Source organism: Grampus griseus (genome assembly GCF_964374135.1).
Source record: "Grampus griseus genome assembly, chromosome: 19".
NCBI lineage: Eukaryota > Metazoa > Chordata > Mammalia > Artiodactyla > Delphinidae > Grampus > Grampus griseus.
In genome coordinates this window covers 58,370,350-58,395,849 of record NC_139013.1, presented here as the reverse complement: position 1 = coordinate 58,395,849, position 25,500 = coordinate 58,370,350, and the positions used below count along the sequence as shown (strand labels likewise).

Here is a 25,500-nt window from a genome sequence, read left to right as displayed (position 1 = left end):
CCCGGGGTGCAAGGGGCACCTCCCCACACCACTGCCAGGGACATCGGGGACATGTCCCCTCCAACACTGGGACTGAGGGCCCCAGGTCTCTCATGAGAATTTAAAAGCAAGTCCAGAAACCATCACTAACGGCCCACACCTATGTGTGAACCTGGGCTGGATGCTAATTTGAATAAAGCAATTGCAAAAACGCCCCACGAAGCAGCCGGGGGGATCTGACCCCGACTGGATGTTAGATGCTAGTAAGAACAAGTGTCACAATGATAGGGAGTTATTTCTCCTAGTGAAGGTGCAGAACTCTGGGTCTGCTTTAACCCACGGGGGAAGAGGCAGGGGTGTTGGCAGACAGAACTGGCCGTAGTTACGACAGGCACCGAGGCTGGGCTGGGGCACGGCACTCAAAGCAGGCTCTCCCCAGCTTCGGAAAAGTTCCATGACACAAAGTTTAAAAAATAAAGATGCCAGGATCCATCTTTTGCTAACTTAATCTGTAATAAACTGACATTGACAAATACAATTTCAAATCACCTGTACAAAGTCTTTCAACGGAAGTGAAATCAGAGTCCTTCACTCTACTGCACGATCCCAGGACAGCGGCCAGGGGCCCAGGTAGCCCCGACCCAGGGAGGGCACCCACCTCGTCCAGGGGTTGACACCACCAGGACAGCCCAAACCACACCCAGCCCCAAGGAAATCACTCCAGAACTTCAAAGAAATGTCTCCCAGAGACCAGGCTCCCAGCCTGGGCTCTGCATTTTGGGATGTGGTGAGCCCAGACACCTCATGGAGCCTGGGCCCACTCACATCTCGAGAGTGGACAGTGCAGAAAAGCGTCTGCTTCCCAACACAAAGGCAGCATCTTAAAATAACTCAGACTTTTGAAATAAACTCGGACAAAAGCAAGCACCCCCCAGCATACGTGATGCACCAGCCCCTCTGCCCCGACTGCCTATGCTCAATTTTAGGAAAAGCGAAACTCTGAAATGGAAATGAGACGCCTGCTGGAGGGAGGGGCCCTGGGCAGAGCTGGCCGGGTCCACTTTCCGGGACACCTGGGGATGGAGGAGCCCCTCCACCTCGAGTCCCAGAGCGCTACCTGGGACACCTGCCGGGGCTCCCCACTCAGATTCCCCAAACGCCTGCCTGCCATAGGCCGGGGCTGTGAACACAGAATCCTGAGATTATACAACAGTGAAATAACGTTGAAAAACAGTAGGAATAACGGGTGCAGAAGACAGCAGCAGCCGGGCCAGGGTGAGCGTGAGCCCGGAGCTCCAGGCGGGGACTCCCGCAGGACGGCCATGGCCTCTGCGTCAGCAAGCAGGGACTGGCATAGCTCTGGGCACACCGCAAGTGGCAGAAACTGTACAGATGTCCCCGTGGCTGCGTGTCAGGTTTGCTCCCACGTGGAGCTGAAGCTGCCGCAACCCCGTCTGACGGGCACGCATCTCTCTGCGCGGTGCCCGGCCTCCACCCCAGACGGAGGCAGATCCCACCGCCACAAAGATCTCCCTGCACAGCCTCGTCCCCTCCTCGCCACTCGCGTGTTCTCCTTCCCAGAACTGTCATTTACACGGTCTCATATAAATTGAAGCAGACCTGTAACCTTTTGAGGCTGGCCTTTTCACTCAGCATAAACCCCGAGACCCAGCCAGGCAGTCGGGCATAACAACAGCGAGCGTCTCTTCACTGCTGCCTGGTACCCCCATGAGAACACATCAGGGCGTAGGCACGCACCCACCGCAGAACACACGGCCTCTTTCCAGGTTTCAGCTGTTACAAGCGAGTGAACACTGGTGCACGCGTGTTTTGCGGACACCGGGTCAACGTGCCGTGTGTGTCCAGCGTGTTCAGAGCCGGCCGAGCTGTCTCCCGGGAGGCTGCACGTTCTCCCTCTCCCGCCGCAGGGGGTCAGGTTCGCTTCCCCTGCTGCTTCACAGATGCGTCATCACAGCTGCTTCACTCAAATCAGAGTCCAGGTTCACGCACAGACCTGGGATCCAGTCTCTTCACATCCTCCCCATGTCTGCTCTTGCCACTATTTTGAATGAAGTGAGAGGAATGACTCTACCTTCAGGAATGAGTGCTCAGCTAAGTAACAGGGACGTGTGCGTGAGGAGGACAGAGTCGTGGACCAGCAGCCGGGGGCCGAGAACATGCTCTCCAGAGGCGCCCGGCTGGGCTCACGCAACGCTGAAGGCTCAGCGCAGGAAGGACAGCACTTCAACAAGAGGTGCTGGAGCGGCTGGACGTCCACACACAAAGTGAGCTGTGACCAAGCCTCACACCTCACACAGAAATTCACTTAACACGGGTCACAGACTAACACGGAAAAGGCCGTGTGAGCGCTACCTGCGGTTTCCTCTTTTTCCTTAATTAATTTTCGCTTTCTTAATGAAGTATAGCTTATTTATAGTGCTTCAGGTGTAGCACTGAATCACAGCGCAGTGATTCAACTATTCTTTCGTATATACGTATACATATTCTTTTTCAGATTCTTTCCCATCAGAAGTTGTTACAAGATGCTGACTACAGCTCCCTGCGCTGTACAGGAGGTCCTTGGGGGTTAGGTACCCAGGCCTTTCTACAGACTCCAGGCGGAATCGAGGCCACGGGGGTGTGGACGGAGACGCCCATGGTGGGGGGCGAGGAGCGAAGGCCTCCTTGCGCCCACTGGGCTGTGAGAGGGAGCGCAGGCGCCCCGCCCCTGCCGGCTTCCCACTGCAGCACCAGGTCTACTGCATGCTCTGCACTTGGTGCATGCGCTGCACTTGGATGAGCAGACACTGCTCCTCCCTGAGGGGTGACAAAGGCTCCTCAATGCTCAGCTATGTCTGTGCACAAAGGCCCGCGGGCGGCGGTCCAGCCCTGCCAGGGCCTCTGAGGGGTGCTCCACGGCCTGGGGGGCGGGTCCTGGGGGGCCCACGGCTGCAGCAAAGCCGGTGGAAGCTGTTCCTCTCCTGGCGGCACAGAGGGGCCCGTCAGAGAAGGCGCCAGCTGGGAACGCTTCCTGGGGGTGCACATCACCCGGAAGGGTGGTCTCTGGCTTCAAGCGCAAAAAGCAGCAGGAGCAGAGAGAGGGGGGTACTGCTCCCGGGGCCCAGGTGCTCGGCCACAGCGGGCCACGAGGGAGCCCCACCGTCACGCACACACGGTCACAACTATGGGTGAGGTCGCGCATCAGCCTTACTCGACACGTCAGGAAACCCCGGCTCGGAGGACGGGAGGGGAGGAGGGGCGCGCACCCCGCCGCGTCCCCCCATGGCCCACAAGCCCCCCGGGGCCAGCACTCGGGCGGGCAGCCGCAGGACAACATGAGTCTGGCACGGCCGCCAGGGCCGTGGAGCTTGACGGTGGCTTCCAGACACGCTCTGCCGTATCCCGCGGCATCACCAAGGTTCCCCACGGCTGAGATGCAGCACTTCTGACAGTACGCTCATCTAACTCTGCGATGGGGTTTCTGGAGACTCGGAGTCTAACTTGCAGACGACCAGACGGGGCGCTCAGGGTCCAGCTGCTCACAGCCCAGCACACGGGGAGGGGCTGCTCAGAGCGGGGAGCAGCGGGGGTGGGTGAGGGGCCCCAGGAGGGCCCATCTCCAGGGAGCGACCCCCAGAGCTTCATCTCAGCTGCACAGACACCGAGTTCCCAGGCATGTCCTCCCCAGGAAGCTTGCTCCTCAGACCCTGACCACGGGGCAGAGTCCCTGAGCCATCCTGACGGACATCCGGACGAGAGGGAGACGCAGGTCGCCAGGGGCAGCTCCAGATGCAAACCATCCTCAGGACCTAACGAGGCAGCCCTTTCCTCTGCCGTGAGAAACCACACTTTGATTTCTCACACATCTGAAAAGATGACGAAATGCCTCCCCTGCATCAGCGCCCGACCTGCCCAGCGCTGCAGGCCCGCGTCCCAGCACCAGAGTCGGGGCACGGGGGCACCGCCGTGCACAGTGATGCCACCAAGGCTGTTGAGCGGCTCCTGCCACACACGCGGGGCTCAACCTCACTCGGAGGACACAGCAGCCTCACAGGGGGTGTCCCTTCCAGGGCCTGGCCTGGAAGAAGTGCCACAGTCACGAGGACAAGGACATAAAGACAGGCCCAGGCTGGAGACCAAGGAGACAGGACAAGTAAGCAACGCGAGGCTGGGCTGGACCCTGGGCCAGAAAGGGCACATCTGCAGGCCAGAGGCAGCTGCTGGACACCTGTGTCAGGCCTCATCCACGTCGGCCTCTGGGCTGCGTGGGGTAAGGGAATAGTCATAGGAACTCTGACTGCTTTTCCATTGTTTTTGTAAGTCTGAAACTCTTTGAAAATGAGAGGCTAAATAAAAAAGTTTCACCCTTAGCCACACACAATCAGATTCCACTGCCCACACGCTGGCCACCAGATCCACCATCCCAAACGCTGAGAATACTTTAAAGAGGAACATAAATACACGAATAGGGACTTCCTGGTGGTCCAGTGGGTAAGACTGCGCTCCCAATGCAGGGGGCCTGGGTTCGATCCCTGGTCAGAGAACTAGATCCCTCACGCACGCCACAACTAAGAGCCCACATGCCGCAACTAAGACTGGCGCAGCCAAAATAAAAGATAAATATTAAAAAAAAAATACAAATAAATGGTTCTCTTAGACCAAAACTACTTTGAGAAAAAAGTGTTTTCCTTACCTACAATACCTAAAACAGCACTGGAATTCTGATGAAAGAAAAATTAAAACTGGGTCCTACGCGGCTGGGACTTGAAAAGAGATCTGTGTGCCCATGTTCACAGCAGCATCATTCACAACAGCCAACAGAGTCCATCGAGAGACGAGCGGATAAGCCAACCGTGGTCCATCCGCACCTGGGAACATTACTCAACCTTAAAAAGGAAGGGAATTCTGAGACTTCCTGGCGGTCCACTGGTTAAGGCACTGTGCTTCCAATGCAGGGGGTGTGGGTTCGATCCCTGGTCAGGGAACTAAGACCCTGTGAACCTTGAGGACATGATGCTGAGTGAAATAAGCCAGTCACAACAGGACAAACCCTGTACGTTCCCACTAAAATCAGACACCGATGGGAGGATGGTGGGGCCAGCGGCTGGGGGAGGGGAGAATGCCGAGTCGGTACTTAATGGGGACAATTTGTGTTTGGGAAGATGAGAAAGGTCTGGAGACGGATGGTGGTGATGGTCATACAACAATGGGAATGTACTTACTGCCACTAAACACTGCATTTAAAAATGGTTAAAACGGTAAAATTTATGTTTCGTATATTTTACCACAATGAAAACAAACACAATATCTACACACACGCGCACGCGCACACACACAGACACACACACACACACACACACTCCAAAGAGGATCTTACAGGAGTAGCTCAAAAAAAACCAATTCCGTTAAAAAAAAAAAGAAATTGTGTGGAAGCCAGTCCACAGGTCATCTCAAGGGCAGCAGACACAGCACCCCCGGCCGTGCATCTGAGGCACCGGCCGCACCCACGCCGGGCACAGAGACTCTCACAGCAGCAAGACTCCCTGGGCTCCTCTGAGACTGACCACCACCGTCGTGACCCAGCCCGACACGGCATCCCCACCTTTCTTCCTTTTTCTTTCTGAACTACTGCCCTGACTTTGGGAAAGTGAAAGCTGTGTTTCTGGTGATCACCTGCCGGAGGAAGAGTTCCCAGTGCTGACAAACCCTCAGGGCGCACAAGCAGCCCTGCGACCCGGCCCGAGCAGCGCTCACCGTCCATCTCCACCAGCAGCTGGTTGAGCGTCTGCTCCTCCTCCGTGTTGGAGAAGCCGGACACGGTGGTGGAGCGCCTCTTGCCCACAGCGTCGATCTCGTCGATGTACACGATGCAGGGGGCCCGGGCACGGGCTTCCTTGAAGAGGCTCCGCACACGGGCCGCGCCGAGGCCTGAGGACACAGGGGATGGGGAAGCGGGCAGGTCAGGGGCATGGACCCTGCTCTCGGGGAAGCCCCAGCAGGCGGACCCTGCTGCACGTGTGCCGGCCCACTCCCTCCTGGACCCCCCAGACCACGGCTCCCCAGAACGTCAGCGCCCCGTTCCCTCCACGCCCACGACCCCCTAAGGCAACCAGCCACTGCAGAAGGAGCGCGCCCTGGACACGTGGTCAGGGGGCCCACCTCCAATGACCTCTACGAACTCCGGGCCAGCCATCGCGAGGAAGGGCACCTGGGCCTCTGTGGCCACCGCCTTGGCCAGCAGCGTCTTCCCACAGCCGGGGGGGCCGAGCAGCAGTGCGCCCTTCGGGACCTTGGCTCCGAGCTGAAGGAAGCGCTCTGGGCTCTAGAAAAGCAGCAGAGGACACACACTGACCCCTGGCGCTCCAGAGAACCTTCGGGACATGACTGTCGGGGGCCTCGGGCGATGTCCACGTGGCTCTGGGAAAGCAGAGTGCTCTGCGGTGACGGGTGACAAGCAGCGCAGGGCACCGTGGTCACGGAAGCCACCACTTAGGTGCCGGCCAAGCAGGGGCAGCGCGGCACCGGCCAGGCAGTCCGCCCCGCCCCCTGCGCTGCAGCCGCCACCCACTCACCTTCAGATAATCCACAAACTCCTTAACCTCCAGCTTGGCCTCATGCATTCCTGCCACATCTTTGAAGCTGACTCCTTTCCCCGTCTTGCCATCCACAATCGTGAAGCGAGCCATTTTAAGCTGATTCTGGGCAGAAAGACAAAGGGCGGAGCCCTGTGCAGCCCAGTAGGACATGGCGGAGGAGCCCTGGGCGCCGGCTCACCTGCACGTCCTGCCCCACCGTCCCCACTCACTCAGACGGCAGCTAAGGGCACGGTCCAGACACACGAGGGCGCTGACAGCTAGAAAGCCGCCCGGCGCCCAGAAATCTGCCTTAAAGGAAAACACTCCCCGCGTCAACTAGGTGACTCAACGTCTCTGCATGAGCCATCTTACTTCTCCGTGTGACCTTCCCCACTACCGTGTGACTTCTTTTTCTGATTATAAAAGTTATGTAACAACACGCAGTTCCGGGGAGTGGTGGTAAAAAAGTTGCTTGGTCAATTTCTGGAGCGCAATCTGGCTGGACAGACAAGCTCTTGGCGAGGAGCTCAACCTCGGCCACGATCTCCTTCAGGACAGGCTCAAAAGATGCAGCTGCGTGGGATTTGCCCCAGCACTATCTAAATACAACGATAAACAGCCCACAGTGTGCAAGAACTACCAAACTGGCTGAGCCAGGTCCGGCGCACCCCATGAGACACCATGCTGCTGCTGACAGTGTGCGTGCACGTCCTGAGCTACCGAGGGCCCCAGTCCAGGGGGAAACTGGGGCGCTCTGTCCCCCCGGCCGGTTCCCAGGAGGGGCTCCTCCGCGGCCCTCTGCTGATGCGGCTGACAGGCCAGGTACGACTTGAGGGGGAGGGAAAGTGCACGTTACAGTGAATGCCATGACAACAGAAGAATACTTCTGAAGTCCATAAAGGTCGTCCTTTTCCAGACAACCTTTAAAGCTGTCTCGGCTAGCAGGGGAAACCCCCCAGAGAGCCAGGTCCAGCCGAGAGTGCAGAACGCAGGACACAGTGCAGAGGAAACCCCTGGGCTCGGCCACCCACGTGCCGGGAGCGAGGCCTCAGCTGGAGCCAGTGCGACGCCCCCCAGGTCAGCCAAGCGGAAGGAAAGAGGAGCTGCCGGACGACGTCCAGGCGGACGTCCACTGTGCACTCATCCTGCAGGTGACGGGAAAGGGTCAGCACAAACAGACGAACCCCAGGACCACAAGCTTGGGGAGACGGTAAGTACAACTTACAAAGGCACTGAATCCGCCTTCCCGTCCTGTCATTCCAGCCAGACGGAAAACATACCACAGGATGGCCAGGCCCACGGCTGTCATCCCCAGGGCGTAGAGGGCGCTAGCATGAGAGAGAAAGGGGGGCACAGCCTCAGGCCCGGCCGCCGGGCAGCCGACACACACGCCTCACACAGGCTGGGGCCCGCAGACACTCCCAAGATGAGAAGGGCTCCCTCACTCTGAGATCAGCCTGTGGAACCAGCACTGAAAACGGGCTTCCTTGTCCCATTCGCACCAACCACTCCTCCTGCGTCAAGTGCTCCCGAAGCCTCAGACCCGGCGCACAGCAGCGCTGGGCACGCAGACCCTGACCGTGGCATGAAGCCAGAGTGCCCCCCGCCTTCCAGAGCCCCGGGGAACTCATGCCTGCCGAGAGCAGCTCTTCACCTTCCACGTATTTTGTTTTCAAAAGTGGGCCGTCAATTTTGCTCACTAAGGCAAAATCGGTGGAACAGTGAAGAGAGAAAACCGTAGGGCATCACCCCCCAGATGAAGAGGGGGACCCATCCAGGTGTGCCCCCCCATTCCCTACAACAAGCAGAGGTGCAGCCTAGGGGCCCTGCACCCTCAGGAGCCAGAGGCTGTGGGACAGACACACAGCACTTCACAGTCGCCGCTGGTCACCACGAGGGGACGCAGACCTCTGCACACAGTAGCGTCCAGATACATGGCCTGCGACCCGCTGATGAATGTGCTCCCACCAAGGAGTCTGCAGGCCCTGCCACCCACAGGCCCTGCATGGTCTCTATGTCTCTCTTCAGCACGGAACCAAGAAGTTCCACTGGACACCCTGCTTCTCCCTTTCCTGCCTCATCTTCCTGTTTGCAGGCAACAGCAAACCCAACCTGGGCTGAATTCGGAAACACCACACACAGCGGAAGTGGTGCCTAAAAGTGACTCCAAGCTGTCCCACCTCATGCCACCCCTCACGCGCCCGCCTCCCACGAGGGGCTCCAGGCTCACTGCAGGCACAGCCAGTGTGAGATTTTTATTGGGGTTTGTTTCTCACATTACAAAGTCAAGCCTGGTTTAGTTTAGAGGCATACAGAAATGACCAACCTACTTTCCAAAGAATCCCGTCCGCTTATAGGAAACCGGAATCCTGTCCTTGCCTTCGATATTCAGCTCATCCTCAGCTGCTCGAAGCTTCTCTTCAAACTTGTCGATATTTGCCACCTGCATTCGGTACATCAAGGCCAGCCGCTGGGGGCAGAAAGCAGAGGGACCGCGAGAATGATGTACAGGTCAGACCACTGACCCTGAGGACAGAGAACGGTGCCCCAGCCACAGTGTGTGGACAACTGCAGGACTTCAGAAGCAGAGGCCTGCCACTCAGAGACCCTCTCCACGTCTAGGGAGTTTTCGTTCTCTCAAACACAATTACAGTGACACGTTCACGAAAAAACATTTTAAGCAAACGAAGGGCAGCACGTGCATCTTAAACTCAGCACCCGGGTCGCACTCCGCTGTGAGGGCACAGCAGAGCCTCGGCAAGGAACCCGCAGTGCGGGACCAAACCCACAGTCACCCTGAGAAGGGTCCCTGTTTAACCATCGGCTGGATCTGACAGTCAACCGAGTGCGCTCCTCCGTCCTCAGGCAGACGAGAAACTAAGGAATAGGGAGCAGGCGGCGTCTCCCGGAAGTTGGTGGGACAGTCTCATCGCCTCCACCCCAGTCCCACGTCAGTCATGGTTCTGGCAGCCGGGCCCATGCTTTCCAGAGTTAAACTGTTCCAGGCTCAGATTCTAAGCACACTCTCGGAATCTAAATGGAGCAACCAGATTTCCCCCGCTCTGAAGTCTCTTGAAAGTCTTGCGGGTCAGGCTCCACTTTGTGGGCTGAGAAGGCCAGATGGAGGGCACACAGGGGACCCACCAGTCACAACCAAGCTTTGCACTGGAACGCCTCTTGGCCTTAGTGGCTGGATTAACCTAACGCACCCCAAACACTTGTTCTGAACTTCATCGATCCTTGATCACTCAAACACCTGCCCTGGCCAATTTGGATGCAAGGGAAAAACGTAGAAAGGACCCTCTTTCTATTTCAACATCCAAAGGCAAAAGGCGTGACCCCAGAAGTCCCTTCAACCCCGCGCCTTGTGAAGCCTTCTCTGATCCCCTGGGCCCCTATCAGCCGCTGCAGCAGCAGCCACCAGGCCCCTCACCCTGGGGCCGGCAGCGGCTACCATTGCCCCTGGCCTGTCAAGCGCACTGGAATTTCACTTCTACCATCTGCCCAGCTGTGCAGACGGAGAGGCTCGCAGGGCTGGGCTGCGCCCATGGCCGCACTTGCTCGGGCAGGATGAGCCCCCTCACCCCAGCACCCGCCCAGCCCAGAAGCACAGCAGCGCCTGGGGCGCCTGTGGGGCATGCTCTGGGGCACCGTGTGAGTGAGCCATCAGGGAGCAGGCACTCCGCCCACAGGAGCAAACCTGGGCTCCCGCGAGCAGAGCGAGTGCAACCAGAAAGCCCTGTCTCCTGGCGTGGAGAAAGGTGCCTGCTTTTCCCACTGTCTAAACTGTTAACAGAAGACGGGAAGGATGCTAAAGTCAGAATCCTTGATTGGATCCTGGATTAAAAGTATTAGCACAAAAGGCTCTCAGGCCAGTATAGAGGCACCTGGGAAACACAAACAGGATAAGTGTGTTAGAAAATATTCTGGGGGACTTCTCTGGTGGTGCAGTGGATAAGACTCCACACTCCCAATGCAGGGGGCCCGGGTTCGATCCCTGGTCGGGGAACTAGATACCACATGCATGCTGTAAATAAGAGTTCACATGCCACAACTAAGGAGCCCACCTGCCACAACTAAGACCTGGTACAACCAGATAAATAAATAAATAAAATATTAAAGAAAAAAGAAAATATTCTGGTATGGATGTCACCTTTCCAGGGCCTCAGGCTGGCATCGTGTTCCTGGGGGTAAATGAGAGGGGTCGGAGATGGGAAGGCAGGCGGGACAGTGACTCCTCCTCACAGGAGGGTCTACACAGCAGCTCTCCTTGCGCCCACCCACCTGCTTTGCTGGGCGTGTCTCCCCCTCCCTGACGCCCAACCCTCTACCTGGCACAAGCCTGCAGCCTCCCCTCCCCCTCGCAGGGCCCCTCTCCTCCGCCCCCTTTCTTTCCTCCTCCTGCCCAGGGCCGGCCCTTGCCCACCGGTCTCTCAGCCACCTACTCCGGCCCCAAGGGGTTTCCACCAGCACAGTCCCAGCCCCTCCCTCCCCCGCCTGCTGGGCTCCAGCCAGCCACATGCCGGCCAGAGCCTGGACGCCCGCTGCCCCCTCTCCCTCAGCCCAGAGCCCCTGTCGCCCTCCCACCTCCTCTCTGCACAGACCCCGCTGGGACCACACTGCCTCGCCCCCTTCTCAAAGCCTCCAGGCCTCCTCCTTAAATCAAGACACTCACAGCTTGCTCTAAGCAACCCCACCAGGCCCGGTACTCACAGGCCGCCCGAATACCACGGCGCCGGGGTGCAGGTACACCTCCACCACGTCGCTCTCGGGCACCACCTGCACCCGCTGCACCTCGCCCTTGGCCAGCATCTCGTGCACGAAGTCGCTCCAGGAGATGCTGCCGCCGCTGGAGCCGAGCGCGTTGAGCAGGCTCATGACCACGGCGATGACAAAGAGCGTGCGCAGCCGCTCGCGGTACATCTGGTCCTCGCGCTCCCGGCGCCGCCGCGCCTCTGTGGGGTGGGGGGGGGCGGGTGTAAGACCAGGGTGGAGCCCCCGCCCCTGCCCCGCCCCCCCACGTCAGGGGGCTCGACGTCCCCGCACGCCGTTCAAGGTCACCAACATCCCATTCCTGGGGTCCCACCTGCTGGGATAACATGAAACCATTTTTAAAGTCAAAAGCTTCCCAGGACCAGCACAGCTCCACAGTGATGCCACATCTCACTGACAGCACATCTGCCCCACTACGACCCTCGCTGGCCTTCCAGGCTCGACCAGATACCGACCCATCCCCAGTGCTTGTGGCTCACGCCCAGGTCCCTGTTAACAACAACCTCTCCACCACCACCTGCCCTCCCCCCACACAACCACCTGGGACTGACACTCAAGCGAGCTGCACAGCATTCATCACAGAAACACTGGACAAGCAGCACACTTCGAAGTGTAAAACAGTCTGGAGACCCGCTCTTTATCAGAACCATGAGATAAATTCCCCGGATTCACACCTGACATAGGAGCTCCTGGGGGCGGCACCTCCCTCCAGCGCACAGCACAGACGGGAAAGAGTCCCAGCAAAGGCAAGGCCACAGTGCTCCTCCCACCAATCACACGGGGGCAGGGGCTGCGTCTTACTGACACAGGGCTGTCGACCCAGCACTTCACATGGTCTCGCTAGCCCACCGCCCCCAGGAGCCCACCTCCCCAGTCCTTGCACGCACCGGACACCTCATCCACACCCCAGGAGGCCCTGGAACAACCCGGCCTCGCTCACCTGTGCAGGGTGGGCCCATCCTTCCTAACACTCCACGCAGCTTTTGCAAGACCTGCAGTTAACAACGCCTTTTGAGAAATGTGTGTGCAATTCTTCACCAGCTCTGCCCAAGACAGACCTGTCTCAGCGACCAAAGCTTCCACCGTTCACTCACCCTCCCCAGAGGCCATGCCGGCACACACAGCAGAGCTGGCCATGGTCACCTCTCCAAGGACAGACTGTGGAGGGACTCAGGGCCCCCTGCCCTCTGCACAGCCTGGAGGTGCAGCCACCCACACATACCACCTGCTTCTCCAACGGGCGGCCTGGAAGAATTCGAAAGCATTTTAAATCGGTTTAGAAACCTGAGGCCTGAGGGACTTCCCTGGTGGTCCAATGGCTAAGACTCCGCGCTCCCAACACAGGGGGCCCAGATTCGATCCTGGTCAGGAAACTAGATCCCACATGCTGCAACTGAAGATCCCGCGTGTCGCAACTGAGACCCGAAGGAGCCAAATAAATATTTAAAAAATAAAAAATAAATAAAAGGAAAAAGCTGAAGCCTGAGAGACCGTCACAGCAGCCATTTTGAAAACACATTTTAGGTATCAGCCCATCTTACGATAGCGTACAACAGTGTATCCGATATTTCAAGCTCATAAAGGTGACCACTTGTGATTGTGGACAGCAGATTCATGTTCGCAGGTGAGAAGCCGTCTCTCTCAAATATTTAACCTTCAGCCTTGCTAACAACCCAGTGGGGGGCAATCAACGCTGGCAGCCGCACCGCCCCACAGCCCTGCCGCGCCAGCCTGAACTGGTTGAACTAGTTCTGTTTCTGAAACTTTAACATAAGGAAACCAAATGTAACAAAACATGTATCCGTAGTACTGACCAGGTATGAGATCATGAGGGCCGCTCCAAGAAAGACAACGGGAAAGCAGTAAGGGAAGATACGGAAGTGAGACGTAGGATGGGCTAAGCAGATGGAAGCTTCCTGAGCTCTAGGAGATGAAACGAGATCTGACCCTGAGACTCTATAGAGAAAAGGCATGTGAACACCCTGGGCAGAAAGGACATTCCCTCCACTCCGAAGGCCCCGTCTCCTGCCCACCAAGTCCATCATCCCCACAGACTCGGGGACACGAGGCTGCCGACTGGTGCCTCTGCCTGTGCCCTGTCTGCGGGGAGTGAACCCGCCTTCGTGAGCACAGCTCCTCCCGCCGGCTGCTCCTCGTATATCCAGCTCACGGAGAGCTGAGGGTCACCCCAAAATCTCTACTGCCTGGGGCACCCAGGAAAGGCTGCTGCCTCCTAAGCCGTTAGACTGTCTACCCGCTGGGCAGCAGCCTGCGGGACCGCTGGAAAACTATGGTCCCACGAGTCCTTCTTGGGGGTCGGAGGATGTCAGCTGCTGCGGTGAGTCACCTGAACCAGCCACCTGAAGACAAATGAACGAGTTACGACGCTGCTGAACGTGCAGGAGACCACGGCAGGAGCCCTCCAGGTGTTCACCCCAGCCGTGAGCACTGTGCCGTGAACACTGGGAGGATGCGGCGATACCCCGGCTCTCGTTAATACCACCACGGGGCTGGTCCTGACCCTCAGCCCGGAGAGAAACGTGAAGATGGAGACGAGGTGCACCTCACAGAGGATAAAGGGGCACCATCCACAAAACGTGTTCTGGAAATGCCAGCCATCGCTGTTTGTTAACCTTTCACGACGAGGTAACTGTAGGCGCCACGTACTCGTGAGAAGTAACAGAGGCCCCTCTTCCGCGTCTACTGGGCTCAGGGCCTTCCAACAGTCAATCTGACAAAACCGGGAACAACATCACAACCCAAACGTGGACAACACTGACACAGCCACCCCTTGCGACCCGCGCTCCTGTGTGGCTCTAGTTCTGTGCAATTTCACCACAGGTCAACGTCTGCGTATCCATCACCAGTCAAGCCACGACAACTCCATCACTCCAACCGCTAATCTGTGCTCCAGCTCTGTAATCTTGGGTTTGGAGAAGCGAACGTATATAATCTCTCAGGACTGGCCTTTCTCATTCAAGGCTCTCAGAGGGCAGGTCTGAGCGTGACGCTGGGCTGTGCTGCCTGCATGCAGTCCACAGAGCTGAGAGCTCACGGGCCAGTCAACTCCCTCACAGTCCAGAAGACGCCCTCATGGAAAAAAAACCTTTGGTTTAGCAAGCAATTATCGTCTAATGCAAATATAACGGACATGAACTTTATCCCGCTTTCTCGAGGCAAGCTATAGTTCACCCCAAAATGAACAAATATACAACCAGCACGTGAAGGAGGCGGGGAGGCGCAGACCCGGCCCAGGGCCGCCACCTCATCGGGTGTGCGCCAGGCGTGCAGGTGTGTGGCACGGGCGGAGGGAAGGAGCCGGCGCGACCCTTTCTCCAGACTGACTCTGCCTCTGGTCCCCGGCGCTACAGTGCCCGATGGTAACTTGCGATGGGATTCAGCGGGGGGAGCACGTGTCCGCAGCCACGGCAGGTTAGAAGCTGCAGAAAGAAAGTGGCCATGGCCACTCCTCCCAGAATCAGTATCCGCAGGACCATGCACCAGCTTGAGCGATGGGACACGGGCCAGGCAGACGCAGAAGCTGCTCCGGCCCACCTACCTTCTCCTTCTAAGAAAAGGCTTTACCCGTTTCAAGTTAAGGAACGGTCCTCTCTGTTTTCTCCTAATTCTTTTCCAATTCTGTTTTTTAAATTTAATGATTCAATCCACTCAGAATTTATGTTGGTATATGAAATGAGAGTCTAATTTAATCTCCTTCCAAACAACTAAGCAACGGTTCCAAACCATTTCTCATACAATCCACCCTTTCTGCCACCGTGTGAAATGCCACTTTAGTTACTTGCTAATTCTTAGACAAACTAGACTCTGCTTCTGGATTTCCTACTTTGTTCCATTAAACTACATGTTACTGAACCCAGAATTGACTTGTTGGGAGGAAACAACGTTCACATCTGCCAGTATCCGCCTCCTCAGGGTTTCTTTTCCGTATTTTCTCAGGAAGCAAAAGCCCTCACCTTCCTCCTCCAGCTCAGAATGTCTCTGAAATGAATGACACACTTCAAGACACATCACATATCTCAGAACATGAAGACACATGTGTTCAAACAATCAGCTTTAAAGGAAAACTATGATCTCGGTGATAAACTACAAGTTATTACTATTAAAGTGCTGCTTGCCAAACGCCGAGCAGAGGGCACCTGACTGGGACCTCCTTCAACAGTCAGGTGCCTACAAACCTCAGGGAAAGCTGGGACTGCCAGCACTACACCCCAGGAAGGTAGAAGAAGGAAATCTACAAAGTAAATTCACATGGAAACGTGTGGAGTAAGAGACCTGGAACTGCTGACAAGACCAATGAAACTGTAGGAAAAATATAAAAACATAGTATCAAAAAAAATTGTAGGAGGGAATTCCCTGGCCCTCCCAGTGCAGGGGCCACTGGTTCGATTCCTGGTCTGGGAACTAAGATCTCACATGCCGCACGGTGCGGCCGGGGGGAAAAAAAGTAGGCAAAATAAAGAAAGATACCTATGGTCAAAGGTCATGCAGTGAAATGCTTAAAAATGCATGGGGGGGACTTCCCTGGTGGCACAATGGTTAAGAATCCGCCTGCCATCGCAGGGTACATGGGTTCGATCCGTGGTCCGGGAAGATCCCACATGCCGTGGAGCAACTAAGCCCGTGTGCCACAACTACTTAGCCTGTGCTCTAGAGCCCGCAAGCCACAACTACTGAGCCCATGAGCCACAACTACTGAAGCCTGCACGCCTAGAGCTCATGCTCCACAACTAAAGAAGCCACCGCAATGAGAAGCCCACGCGCTGCCATGAAGAGTAGCCCCTGCTGGGCTTCCCTGGTGGCGCAGTGGTTGAGAGTCCGCCTGCCGATGCAGGGGACACGGGGTCGTGCCCTGGTCCGGGAAGATCCTACATGCTGCGGAGCGGCTGGGCCTGTGAGCCATGGCTGCTGGGCCTGCGCGTCCAGAGCCTGTGCTCTGCAACGGGAGAGGCCACAACAGTGAGAGGCCCACGTACCGCAAAAAAAAAAAAAAAAAAGAGTAGCCCCTGCTCGCCGCAACTAGTGAAAAGCCCGTGCACAGCAATAAAGACCCAATACAGCCAAAAATAAACAAATAAATAAAATAAAAAAGAAAAATACCCATGGTCAAAGGTCATGCAGTGAAATGCTTAGGAATGCATGGGGGTGGGGTGGGGAACTTTCCTGGTGGTCCAGTGGTTACGACTCTGCATTCCCAATGCAAGGGACTCAGGTTCGATCCCTGGTCAGGGAACTAAATCCCGCATGCCGCAACTAAAAGATCCCACATGCCGCAACTAAGACCCAGCACAGCCAAAGAAACAAATAAATTAAAAGAAAAAAAAAAAGAATGCATCGGGGTACCTCCCTGGTGGCGCAGTGGTTAAGAATCCGCCTGCCAATGCAGGGAACATGGGTTCGATCTCTGGTCTGGCAAGATCCCAGACGCCAGGGAGCAACTAAGCCCGCGTGCCACAACTACTGAGCCTGCACTCTAGAGCCCGCGAGCCACAGCTGCTGAGCCCACATGACACAACTCCTGAAACCCGCGGGCCTAGAGCCCATGCTCCGCAGCAGGAGAGGCCACCTCAATGAGAAGCCCGCTCGCCGCAACTAGAGAAAGCCTGCGCGCGGCAATGAAGACCCAACACAGCCAAAAATAAATAAATAAATTTATAAAAAGAAAAAAACAAGAAGAGCCAAGTCCCCTGGGGGCTCTCCCCCGGGGTGATGATGAAGGAGGCCTGCAGCACACACACTGCCTGAGCCTGCAGCCAGGAGGTCGACAGCCAGAAACATCTAATCTGAACCCAGTCAAGGGCACCATGGGAGTCGAGACCAATGGAAAGTTACAGCTCCTCTCAAGGTAAACGAAGGGGCCGCCAGCGAAGGATGGACATGAGCATCAGGAAAACGCAGCCCCTCCTAGAAAGTCGAGCACAAGGGGCTTCACCCCATAACCAGGGGGCTCTGGGGCCGAACCTCCAGACCCCCAGCTCCTGAAGACGTTTCTGGACCAGACTAGGGAGGAAGGTCCTCCCCACGGTTACCAAAACCTGGTCGGGAAGCCGTCTTGTTCCAACTAAGCTGCCAGGGTGGCTGCGCCCTTCTGGAAAGATGAGGCCTGGGGAACGGGACCAGTCTGTGTGCAGCTCTGGTGACAGGCCCAGGGTCCGATAAAGAAAGCGTTTCTCAGGCTGCCGTCCCCCCTGAGGCGTCTGGGGCTCACAGGAGCCTGGTTCTGAGCATGGCTGGCCTTTGGGTAAAGTACCTCCTCCAGGGCCCCCGGGCCTCGGGTCCCGCACCACAACCCTCTGCAGCCACATCAAAATCAGCGCCACAACCCCACGCATGTGTCCCTCCCTGGACCAGGCAAAGAGCAGGCATCCAGCGTCCTCATATGTAGAAAGGGCCAGTGACAGGGTCACTCTGAAGAGAGAGTGCACAAATCACTGAGCACAGTGCTGGGCACGCTCCAACCATTCCTAAGGCCTAGCGAGTTCCATGTGTATCAGCTGCCTGCAGCCAGCTGTCATCTTAGAGGTCAATTCAGTCCAAAGTTCCCTTTTCATTTCCCTCCCCTTCACACAATCATCGAGTCCTAATTCCAGAGTCCAGAGGAGACTTGCAAGTGAGTTCGCTGTGCCCCGGGGCTTGGGGCCCCACTCCTTCCCCAAGGTCATGCCCCGTACCATCCTGTCCTCTGGGGCTGCTCCTCAGGCCTGGAGGCAGTGCCAACACCAGTCAGGTGTGCACGAGAGCAGGGCTTCGGCCGGGGAGTCCTGGAGCCTTCCTCCCCCAGAGCTCTGAGTCCAGGGCGGATCCGAGGTCCACCCTCTCCACACAGAGCACAGCAGCCCCACCCGCCTTCAGGTACCCTGAACAAGGGACACAGGTGCTGATGATGCCGTCCCTAAAAGGATGGGCAGGAAGAATCCAGCAACTGCATTAGGGACGGGGGGCAGGTGTGATCCCAGGATGGGCTTCCTGTTCCTTAGACTAGAGCACACGTGTGCAGGCAGCGCTTAAGATCTCATGGATATACCTTCGTCATCTTCAGGGCTCCTCCCTTTGGCTTTATCGCTGCCTTTAGTCTTCTGCTTCCACCCTGAGGTGTTAAAGTAGTGCATGCCTCCTATGAGGAAGAGGGAAAGTGTTTAACGACAATCAGGCTTGCAGGGGAACCCTCAGGAGAAGGGGTATTCCCAGACAACCAAAACAAAACAGAAGCTATCTGAAAGCTACGTGCACAGGATCTAGAAGCTGGGGTAATCATTCTTACTCTAATAGCTACTCATTGTAAACAATGAACTACTTCAACTGAAGTAAGTATTTCTGTAATTTAAATTAGCCAACGTGAGGGAATAAAGATGATGAACACAGGGCTTCCCTGGTGGCGCAGTGGTTGAGAGTCCGCCTGCCGACGCAGGGGACACGGGTTCTGTGCCCCGGTCCGGGAAGATCTCACATGCCGCGGAGCGGCTAGGCCCGTGAGCCACAGCAATGTCCCCTGCGTTGGCAGGCAGATTCTCAACCACAGCGGCACCAGGGAAGCCCTTGACATGCAGTCACTTTAAATGAATTTAAACAAATGAACAGCGGGAAGCGGCTTCCGCACGATGCAGCAGCAGCGGCCCCGGGCCACCACCTTCACCCAGACGCGCCCCGGACCACTCCTCACACCAAAGGCTCTGACTTGTCCAAGGTCTGAACCAACCACCGCTTAAAACGGGGGAAAGCGTCTCACAACGTGACTGGCTGCACCCTTCTTCACACACATTAAGAGAATCACAAATAAAACTGCCTCGATGTCCACCTGACACGGGGGTGTCTGGAGGTGACGGCTGTGCCACTGGGGGTACGTGTAGGCTGCTATGACCGGGGGTGGGTACGTATGTAGCAGTGGGAGATTTCACCTTTTCCCTGTTCCAACTGAATAAAGGGGGGAGTAAAAGTACAGGTGTCAACCCTTACGATCCTTTGACCTAAGATCAAAAGAGACAGCCGGATGTCACAAGATCTCAATATACGGTGCGACTCCAGTGTAAGAGCACATTATCTGCAGGCTGTGTTTACTTGCCTTCTGTACGCAAGACATACACAGCCAGTTTGCAGCTCCTTACTAAACGTTCCTGGAGTTGGGTACAGCACATGGAAAACCTTTGTCAAGCAGCCCAATTATTACCAGAATTAAAGAGAAAAAAGAGAGAGACAACTCAAAAGAAGCAAAAATGGCTTGTTCAGACCTCAGACAAATTTCCTCCTCATAAACCTCATTTCAGAGCATCTGAGGGCTCACAGCGAGTAGCAGCCGAAGGTCCTCTTCGCGATTTCGTTTTTCTGATGACGTCAAACAAGCAACATTCTCTGAATTTACTCACAAATGCCATAGGCTCTGCCTGTCACCTCTGTCTTCAAAAGATACACACCTAGAAGTTTCCAGAGTCCGACTGGATTCTGGACGAGATGCTGTTTCACCAACAATCTGCTGATCCCTTCGAATGTAGGGGTTAGCAGTCGCAACTGGAAACTCTGCAAAGAGCGATAGAGAGAATCAGTCCCACCAACACCACAGCACCCCAGGCAATGCAGACTAATTCCCTGCTGCACAGTCTCTCCTAAAAGCTCTGGTATTTATTCGCTTGTAAGATTAACACCGCCCTGACATGTGAAGCAATAGTCTGCGCATTACTGCAAAGTTCTAACATAACATCAAAACCTTAAAAGCAGTGCTCGCTTCGGCAGCACATCCACTAGAGTTGGGACGATACAGAGAAGATTAGCATGGCCCCTGCGCGAGGATGGCACGCAAATTCGTGAAGTGTTCCATATTTTTTGGACTTGAGGACACGGGAGGGGGAAGGGTTAGGTGGGACGAAGTGAGAGAGAGGCATGGACATATATACACCACCAAATGTAAAATAGAGAGCTAGTGGGAAGCAGCCGCAGAGCACAGGGAGGTCAGCTCGTGCTTTGTGGCCGCCTAGAGGGGTGGGAGGGAGACGCAAGAGGAAGGGGATATGGCGATACATGTACACACATAGCTGATTCACTTTGTTACACAGCAGCAGCTAACACAACAATGTGAAGCATTATACTCCAATAAAGATGTTAAAAAACAGTTTAAAAAAAACTAACTAAAATAAAATGGGGATGTTGATTAAAAAACAAAACAAAACAAAAAGCTTAAAAGCAAGCGAGCAAGTCAAAGAAATGCTGAACTCAAGGTGCGGAACACTGGCTGCCATTCTGTGAGCCGAGGCTCACAACTGTCCTGCAGGACCCAAGGAGCAAAGGCCACAGTGGCTGCCTAAACCCTTTGCTCCCCACAACTGCAGACGACTATTCCCTGTAGAACGTTCCCAGGTAGTCCACCAGTTTCCCGCCTGAATGTGTTTTATGTTATGGTCAACGGTGCATCTTAATTTCTTCTATCTCTGTGGCGGCAATTTCTTCATTTGTTTTATTTACTTATTTATTTTTAATTTTTTTTCCCTTAGTTCATCCTTGGTCTGCTGTTATTACGGAGAAAAGTAACTCCTTACTAAAGGAGTACGTTACATGTAATTTCCTGTTAGCAGCAGGTTAAAAATTCCTCGTCCATACAATTACTGTCCCATTTAATTAATACCACTATTCTTGGCTCAGTGATGACCAGGAGGCATATAAGGGAGGACCATAGAGTGTGGACTGGGCCCAGTAACTGAGAAACGTCAGCGTGTTAGATCGAGTGGGGGGAAAAAGTCATTCTTCAAAGTCAGCTCTAAACACTGCTTGTTTAAACCAGATGACTTTCTTTAATTACTATTATAGCCACTGGTGAGGTTATCTGTTTAGACTTCACAAGTATGTGTGAATTGCCTACTTCAGTCCTTATTTATTTTCATAGAATAATCAAAGAATCTGATTAAAAATAATAAATTATGATTTTCCTTCTCAATAGAACTAAACAGCAAAAACAAAAACAAGTGTAATGCAGCTATAGTTGTCCTCAGACTCAGGAAATGTGGCCAGGAATCTAGAATAGGATTATGATATGAAATTGGTTCTCAAGTTATGGTAAAATACAATAACAATAATACATTATAACCTAAAATGTGAGAGTCGAGGTCCTAAGAGAGGGCTAAAAAAAATCGGCGAAAAAGGCTGATTTTTCAGCTTAGAACTTAGGGTCTTTGTTTTCAGAGTGAAATGTTAACATTAACAGTGCCTGGAACACACCCTTCACACAGAGGGTCTCTGAATTTGAATCCATAACATGTCAAGCTACACGACAAAAGTAAAACACAGTTGCAAGGTACTTTGCTCACACGAAAAACTTTCTGACAGCCCACTTCGAGCATCTGGAAGGTGCTGGAATTCATCTGGGTGGGATCTGATCTATATGAGCTAATAGTTCTCTGCCAGAAATTGATGAAACTCTTACTCGATTCAATTTCAAAACGCCAGGAAGACGGGCAGAAAATACCAACACACGAAACAAGGACTAGAAAAGTCCAAGCAGGAACTGTGCGGCCTCGCCCCCCGCCCCTCCCTCCGGCTGCCCGCCCGCCTCGGCCCCCGCTCCTCCGCCGGCAGCCCGGGGCCTCTCGGACGACGAAGACCCGGCGGCGGGAGGGCATCTTCCCCACACATTACTTGCAGGACTCGGCCTCCAGGCCCGACGACACCCATGAGAGGCCTGTGGACAACATACGGCCACCTCCACCCGGTCTTGGCGGAGCTGCCTGGACTCCAGCCAGAGTAGGGGCCCCGCAGCCGCCCCGGCCCTGGCCCGGGACCCAGGCGGAGGGCCCGCAGCAGCAGACACGCAGCCGCCATGTTGACTCAGAAGCGGCGCCTGCGCGGTCGGGGCCTCTTCGGGGCGCCTGCGCGGTCGGGCGGGGCGGGGTGGTGGTGGAGGGTTTCCTCGGAGCGCCTGCGCTGTGCGGGCCTCGTTGCGGCACCTGCGCGGTCAAGCTTGCCAAGCCTCAGTCCCCTGCTCGCGGATTCCGGCGCCGCGCGCGGCGTCAGCGGCACCCCTAATCCGACTGGCGTTCTCTAGCGGTTTGAGGTGCCACCTTGTGCGGAGCGCCTCGAGTACAGCTGAAGCTAAGGAGGGCATCGGAACGCCGCGCCGAGCCGCCGCTCCCGTAGGGACTTGGCGCAGCGGGTCCCGGGACTTCAGAGCGAGCGAGGGAGCCCGAGGGGCGCGGAGCGTGCGCAGATGGCAGGGCCGCCCGCGGCCCTGACCCCGACTTCGACCCTCAGACCCGGATCCTGACCCCGACTCCGACCCTCAGACCTGGACCCTAACCCCTACTCCGACCCTTGGACCCCGGCGCGGTCTGGGCGCGAAGAGGGTGCTGCCGAGGGGAGGAGGGCTTCGCTGGTCCGGGCTCTGGCCGCAGAGCCTGCCCGGGTGGTGCCCGGAGGGTCCTGCGGACGGAGCGGACGAGGAAGGGGCTTAGGGTAAGAGCAAGGACTCCAGGAGAGGGTATCTGAGCCCCCCGGCGCAGGCGGCTGGCAATCTTGGCCTACAGATGCTTAATTTTGGAGAGGTAACCATCTCGTCCACTGTTATTTTCTCCTGGAGGCAGGCTGACTCCCTCTGGAAGTCGTGCCCAGCTCTGGAGACCAGGATCACAGCCCGGGGGACTTAGTCCGCTCTATCCCTGGGAGGCGGGGTGGAGGTGGGGGGCTGTGGTTTTATCCCTGGGATTCCGGACCCCAGGGTCCCCGCCTCTTTCCCAGCCCCCCGGAGGTCTGGTGCTTGAACCCTTAGCCTTGAGACTGCTGATTGTGTTATGGTGACTTAAGTTTGTTTGTGTGTTTTTCCGTAATCCCCAAATTCCTAAGGTCATTAGATGATAACCAGTCTTACTGAGGGCCAGCTAGTGCCTGACTGTGTATCAAACATACGTTTAATCTTCACAAGTGTGCAAAGTAAATGCTTTTACATCTATTTTACAGGTAAGGAAACAGACTCAGAACACTTTAAAGTAACCTTTCCAAGGTCACAGCTAAGAATTAATGGCACAGAGTTTCAGAGATGGTCTGACTGGTTTCAGGGCCTGTGCTCTTCGCCCTATGGCTGTAAAGGTCATATGTGTCCCCCCCCCCCCCGTCGGTCCTGAAGCTGCAAAGGTTTAGGGACTTTTTTTTAATGCAGCGTCCTGATTATAGGTCCCCCCCTGGCAGCCAGGTTCTCGAGTGTGGTTGATTGTGGAGAGGGGGCTGCCCCTGTCCTGCACAGCTGGACTGCCTGCCTTCTCACTTTCTCTCTCAACAATCCATCCATCCTCCCCGGTGTCCTCCTTCACTGTTTCACTGTTTTTCTTTCACTGGTTAAACTGTCCCACCCACATTCTCCCGTCCACTCTCCCCAGACCAGTCCCGTAACCATGACCAGGCTTCCCAGTAGTTTCTGGCCCCCTTACACCCTATCAGAGCTTGTGCAACGCCGCCCTAACAGGAAGTGGCTGAGCCCCACCCTCACCCGGTTCCCTTCTCACCCAGCACAGAGAATTTGTGACTCACAGCCTCTGACAAATTTGAACGTGTTTCGGGAGAGTGTAAGATGCAGTCCTGTTAACACTGTTTGAAGTAAAAAGTGGTATTGGAATCTAAGCTCTTTGCAGGAGGTTCATTTGGAAGCAGTGCAGGGTGATAGCAGGAGCTGGGCTTTGGGAAAGTAGTGCGGGCTTCTGTCCTTCTGAGTCTGTGGCCTTGAGCAAGTGATTACCTTCTCCAAGCCTCAGTTTTCTCATCAGTAAAATGGGGATAAAGTTATCTGCAGAGTGAGGCTGATACTGGGTGTCCCACGGGGTTGTTGTAAAGATAAAATGCAATGAAAATACATGAAAGCGGCTCATCAGCTGGGAAGCCGTCCACATCCAGGATGTCGTGGGAAATGAGGTTCTGGGAAACATGAATTCACTCATCCAAACACATTTACTGAACAACTGTGCTTTGAGAGCTGGCTGCAACCCAGGCCTCAGGTGAGAGGTGGACCTTGACTCTGAACCCCGCCCTGCTCAGTCCCGCCACTGCAGTGGCCTCGGGCGATGGGGGTTCAGTTAGAGAATTCAGATGCCCAGTGGCCTCAACCCTGGCAGAGAAGGACCTGGGTGGGGGGAGACCGGCTCCTCCCGGGCCCCACTCCTGAGGCACCGCCTTCACTTTCCTGAGCCACTCCTGTCCGTCACCTGCTCTCTGTTCTTTCTGTACCTTGTGACTTGTGTTTACTCCGTTCTGCTTCCTCAGCTCTCGGAACCCTGTGCACATCAGGACCTTTGGGCTTGGCTTCCCTTAACTGTGTCAGAGGCCATCGTGGTGAACTGACTGCGGCCCAGGCTTGTCTGGGCCTCTGTATCACCTCCCTGTCACCAGGCGGGAAGGGCAGGGGAGCAAGGCGCCTCGTCCTGCTGCCGTCCCTGTGGCCCTTGCTGGGCTCCTGTGCCGCCAGCTGGCAGCCGAGGGGCTTCAGGCGGCTGCTCTGAGGACATCTGTCCGTCCCCTTGTCTGTAAAATAGGAGTGACACTTCAGCAGTCCGGGACAGAGGTTGGTCTTTTGGGCCGTCTTTGGTTTTCAGATACAAGCTCTGTTATTAATATCAGAAAAAATGATTTTTTGCTTCTTCACAAATTAGGCAGCTTGGCTGCAACTAAAGTGCTACACTTTTTATTTAAATCACAGTTCCAATAAGGAGCTACTGTATAGCACAGGGAACTATATTCAGTAACTCGTAATAGCCTATAATGGAAAAGAATCTAAAAAAAGAATAGATAGGGACTTCCCTGGTGGTCTAGTGGTTTAGAATCCACCTTCCAATGCAGGGGGTGGGGGTTCAATCCCTGGTTGGGGAACTAGATCCCACATGCCTCGGGGCCACTAAGCCCGCGGGCTCTGGAGCCTGAGTGCCACCACGAACACTAAGACCCGACGCAGCCAAATAAATAAATATGAAAACAATAAAAATAGAAAAGAATGTATATACATATACATATATATTTATATATACACGTGTATGTATAACTTTGCTGTGCACCTGAAACTAACACAACATTGTAAATCAACTATATTTCAATAAAAATTTTTAAAAAAGCACAGTGACTCCACACTCGGGCCTGGTCTTTGGAACCCTCTGGCTGTTGCATAAGGTAATGACTAACTGTACCCATAATGGTGAGCTGC

At 55.3% G+C, this 25,500-nt stretch overlaps 1 protein-coding gene across 1 annotated transcript in view; it reads right to left on the bottom strand.

Annotated features, from left to right (window-relative positions):
- The window catches only part of SPG7 (SPG7 matrix AAA peptidase subunit, paraplegin), a 30,751-nt gene extending 8,596 nt beyond the window's left edge, over positions 1–22,155 (bottom strand). Inside the window, exons 1-9 of the mRNA XM_082677410.1 lie at positions 21,963–22,155; positions 19,754–19,856; positions 18,370–18,459; positions 11,268–11,509; positions 8,885–9,024; positions 7,780–7,882; positions 6,552–6,677; positions 6,139–6,301; positions 5,734–5,907 (exon numbers count right to left, since the gene is read on the bottom strand). Coding sequence (XP_082533536.1) covers positions 5,734–5,907; positions 6,139–6,301; positions 6,552–6,677; positions 7,780–7,882; positions 8,885–9,024; positions 11,268–11,509; positions 18,370–18,459; positions 19,754–19,856; positions 21,963–22,145 — 1,324 coding nt within the window. The 5' untranslated portion in view covers positions 22,146–22,155. The remainder of the gene's footprint in view (positions 1–5,733; positions 5,908–6,138; positions 6,302–6,551; positions 6,678–7,779; positions 7,883–8,884; positions 9,025–11,267; positions 11,510–18,369; positions 18,460–19,753; positions 19,857–21,962) is intronic.
- Positions 22,156–25,500: the final 3,345 nt, after the last annotated feature.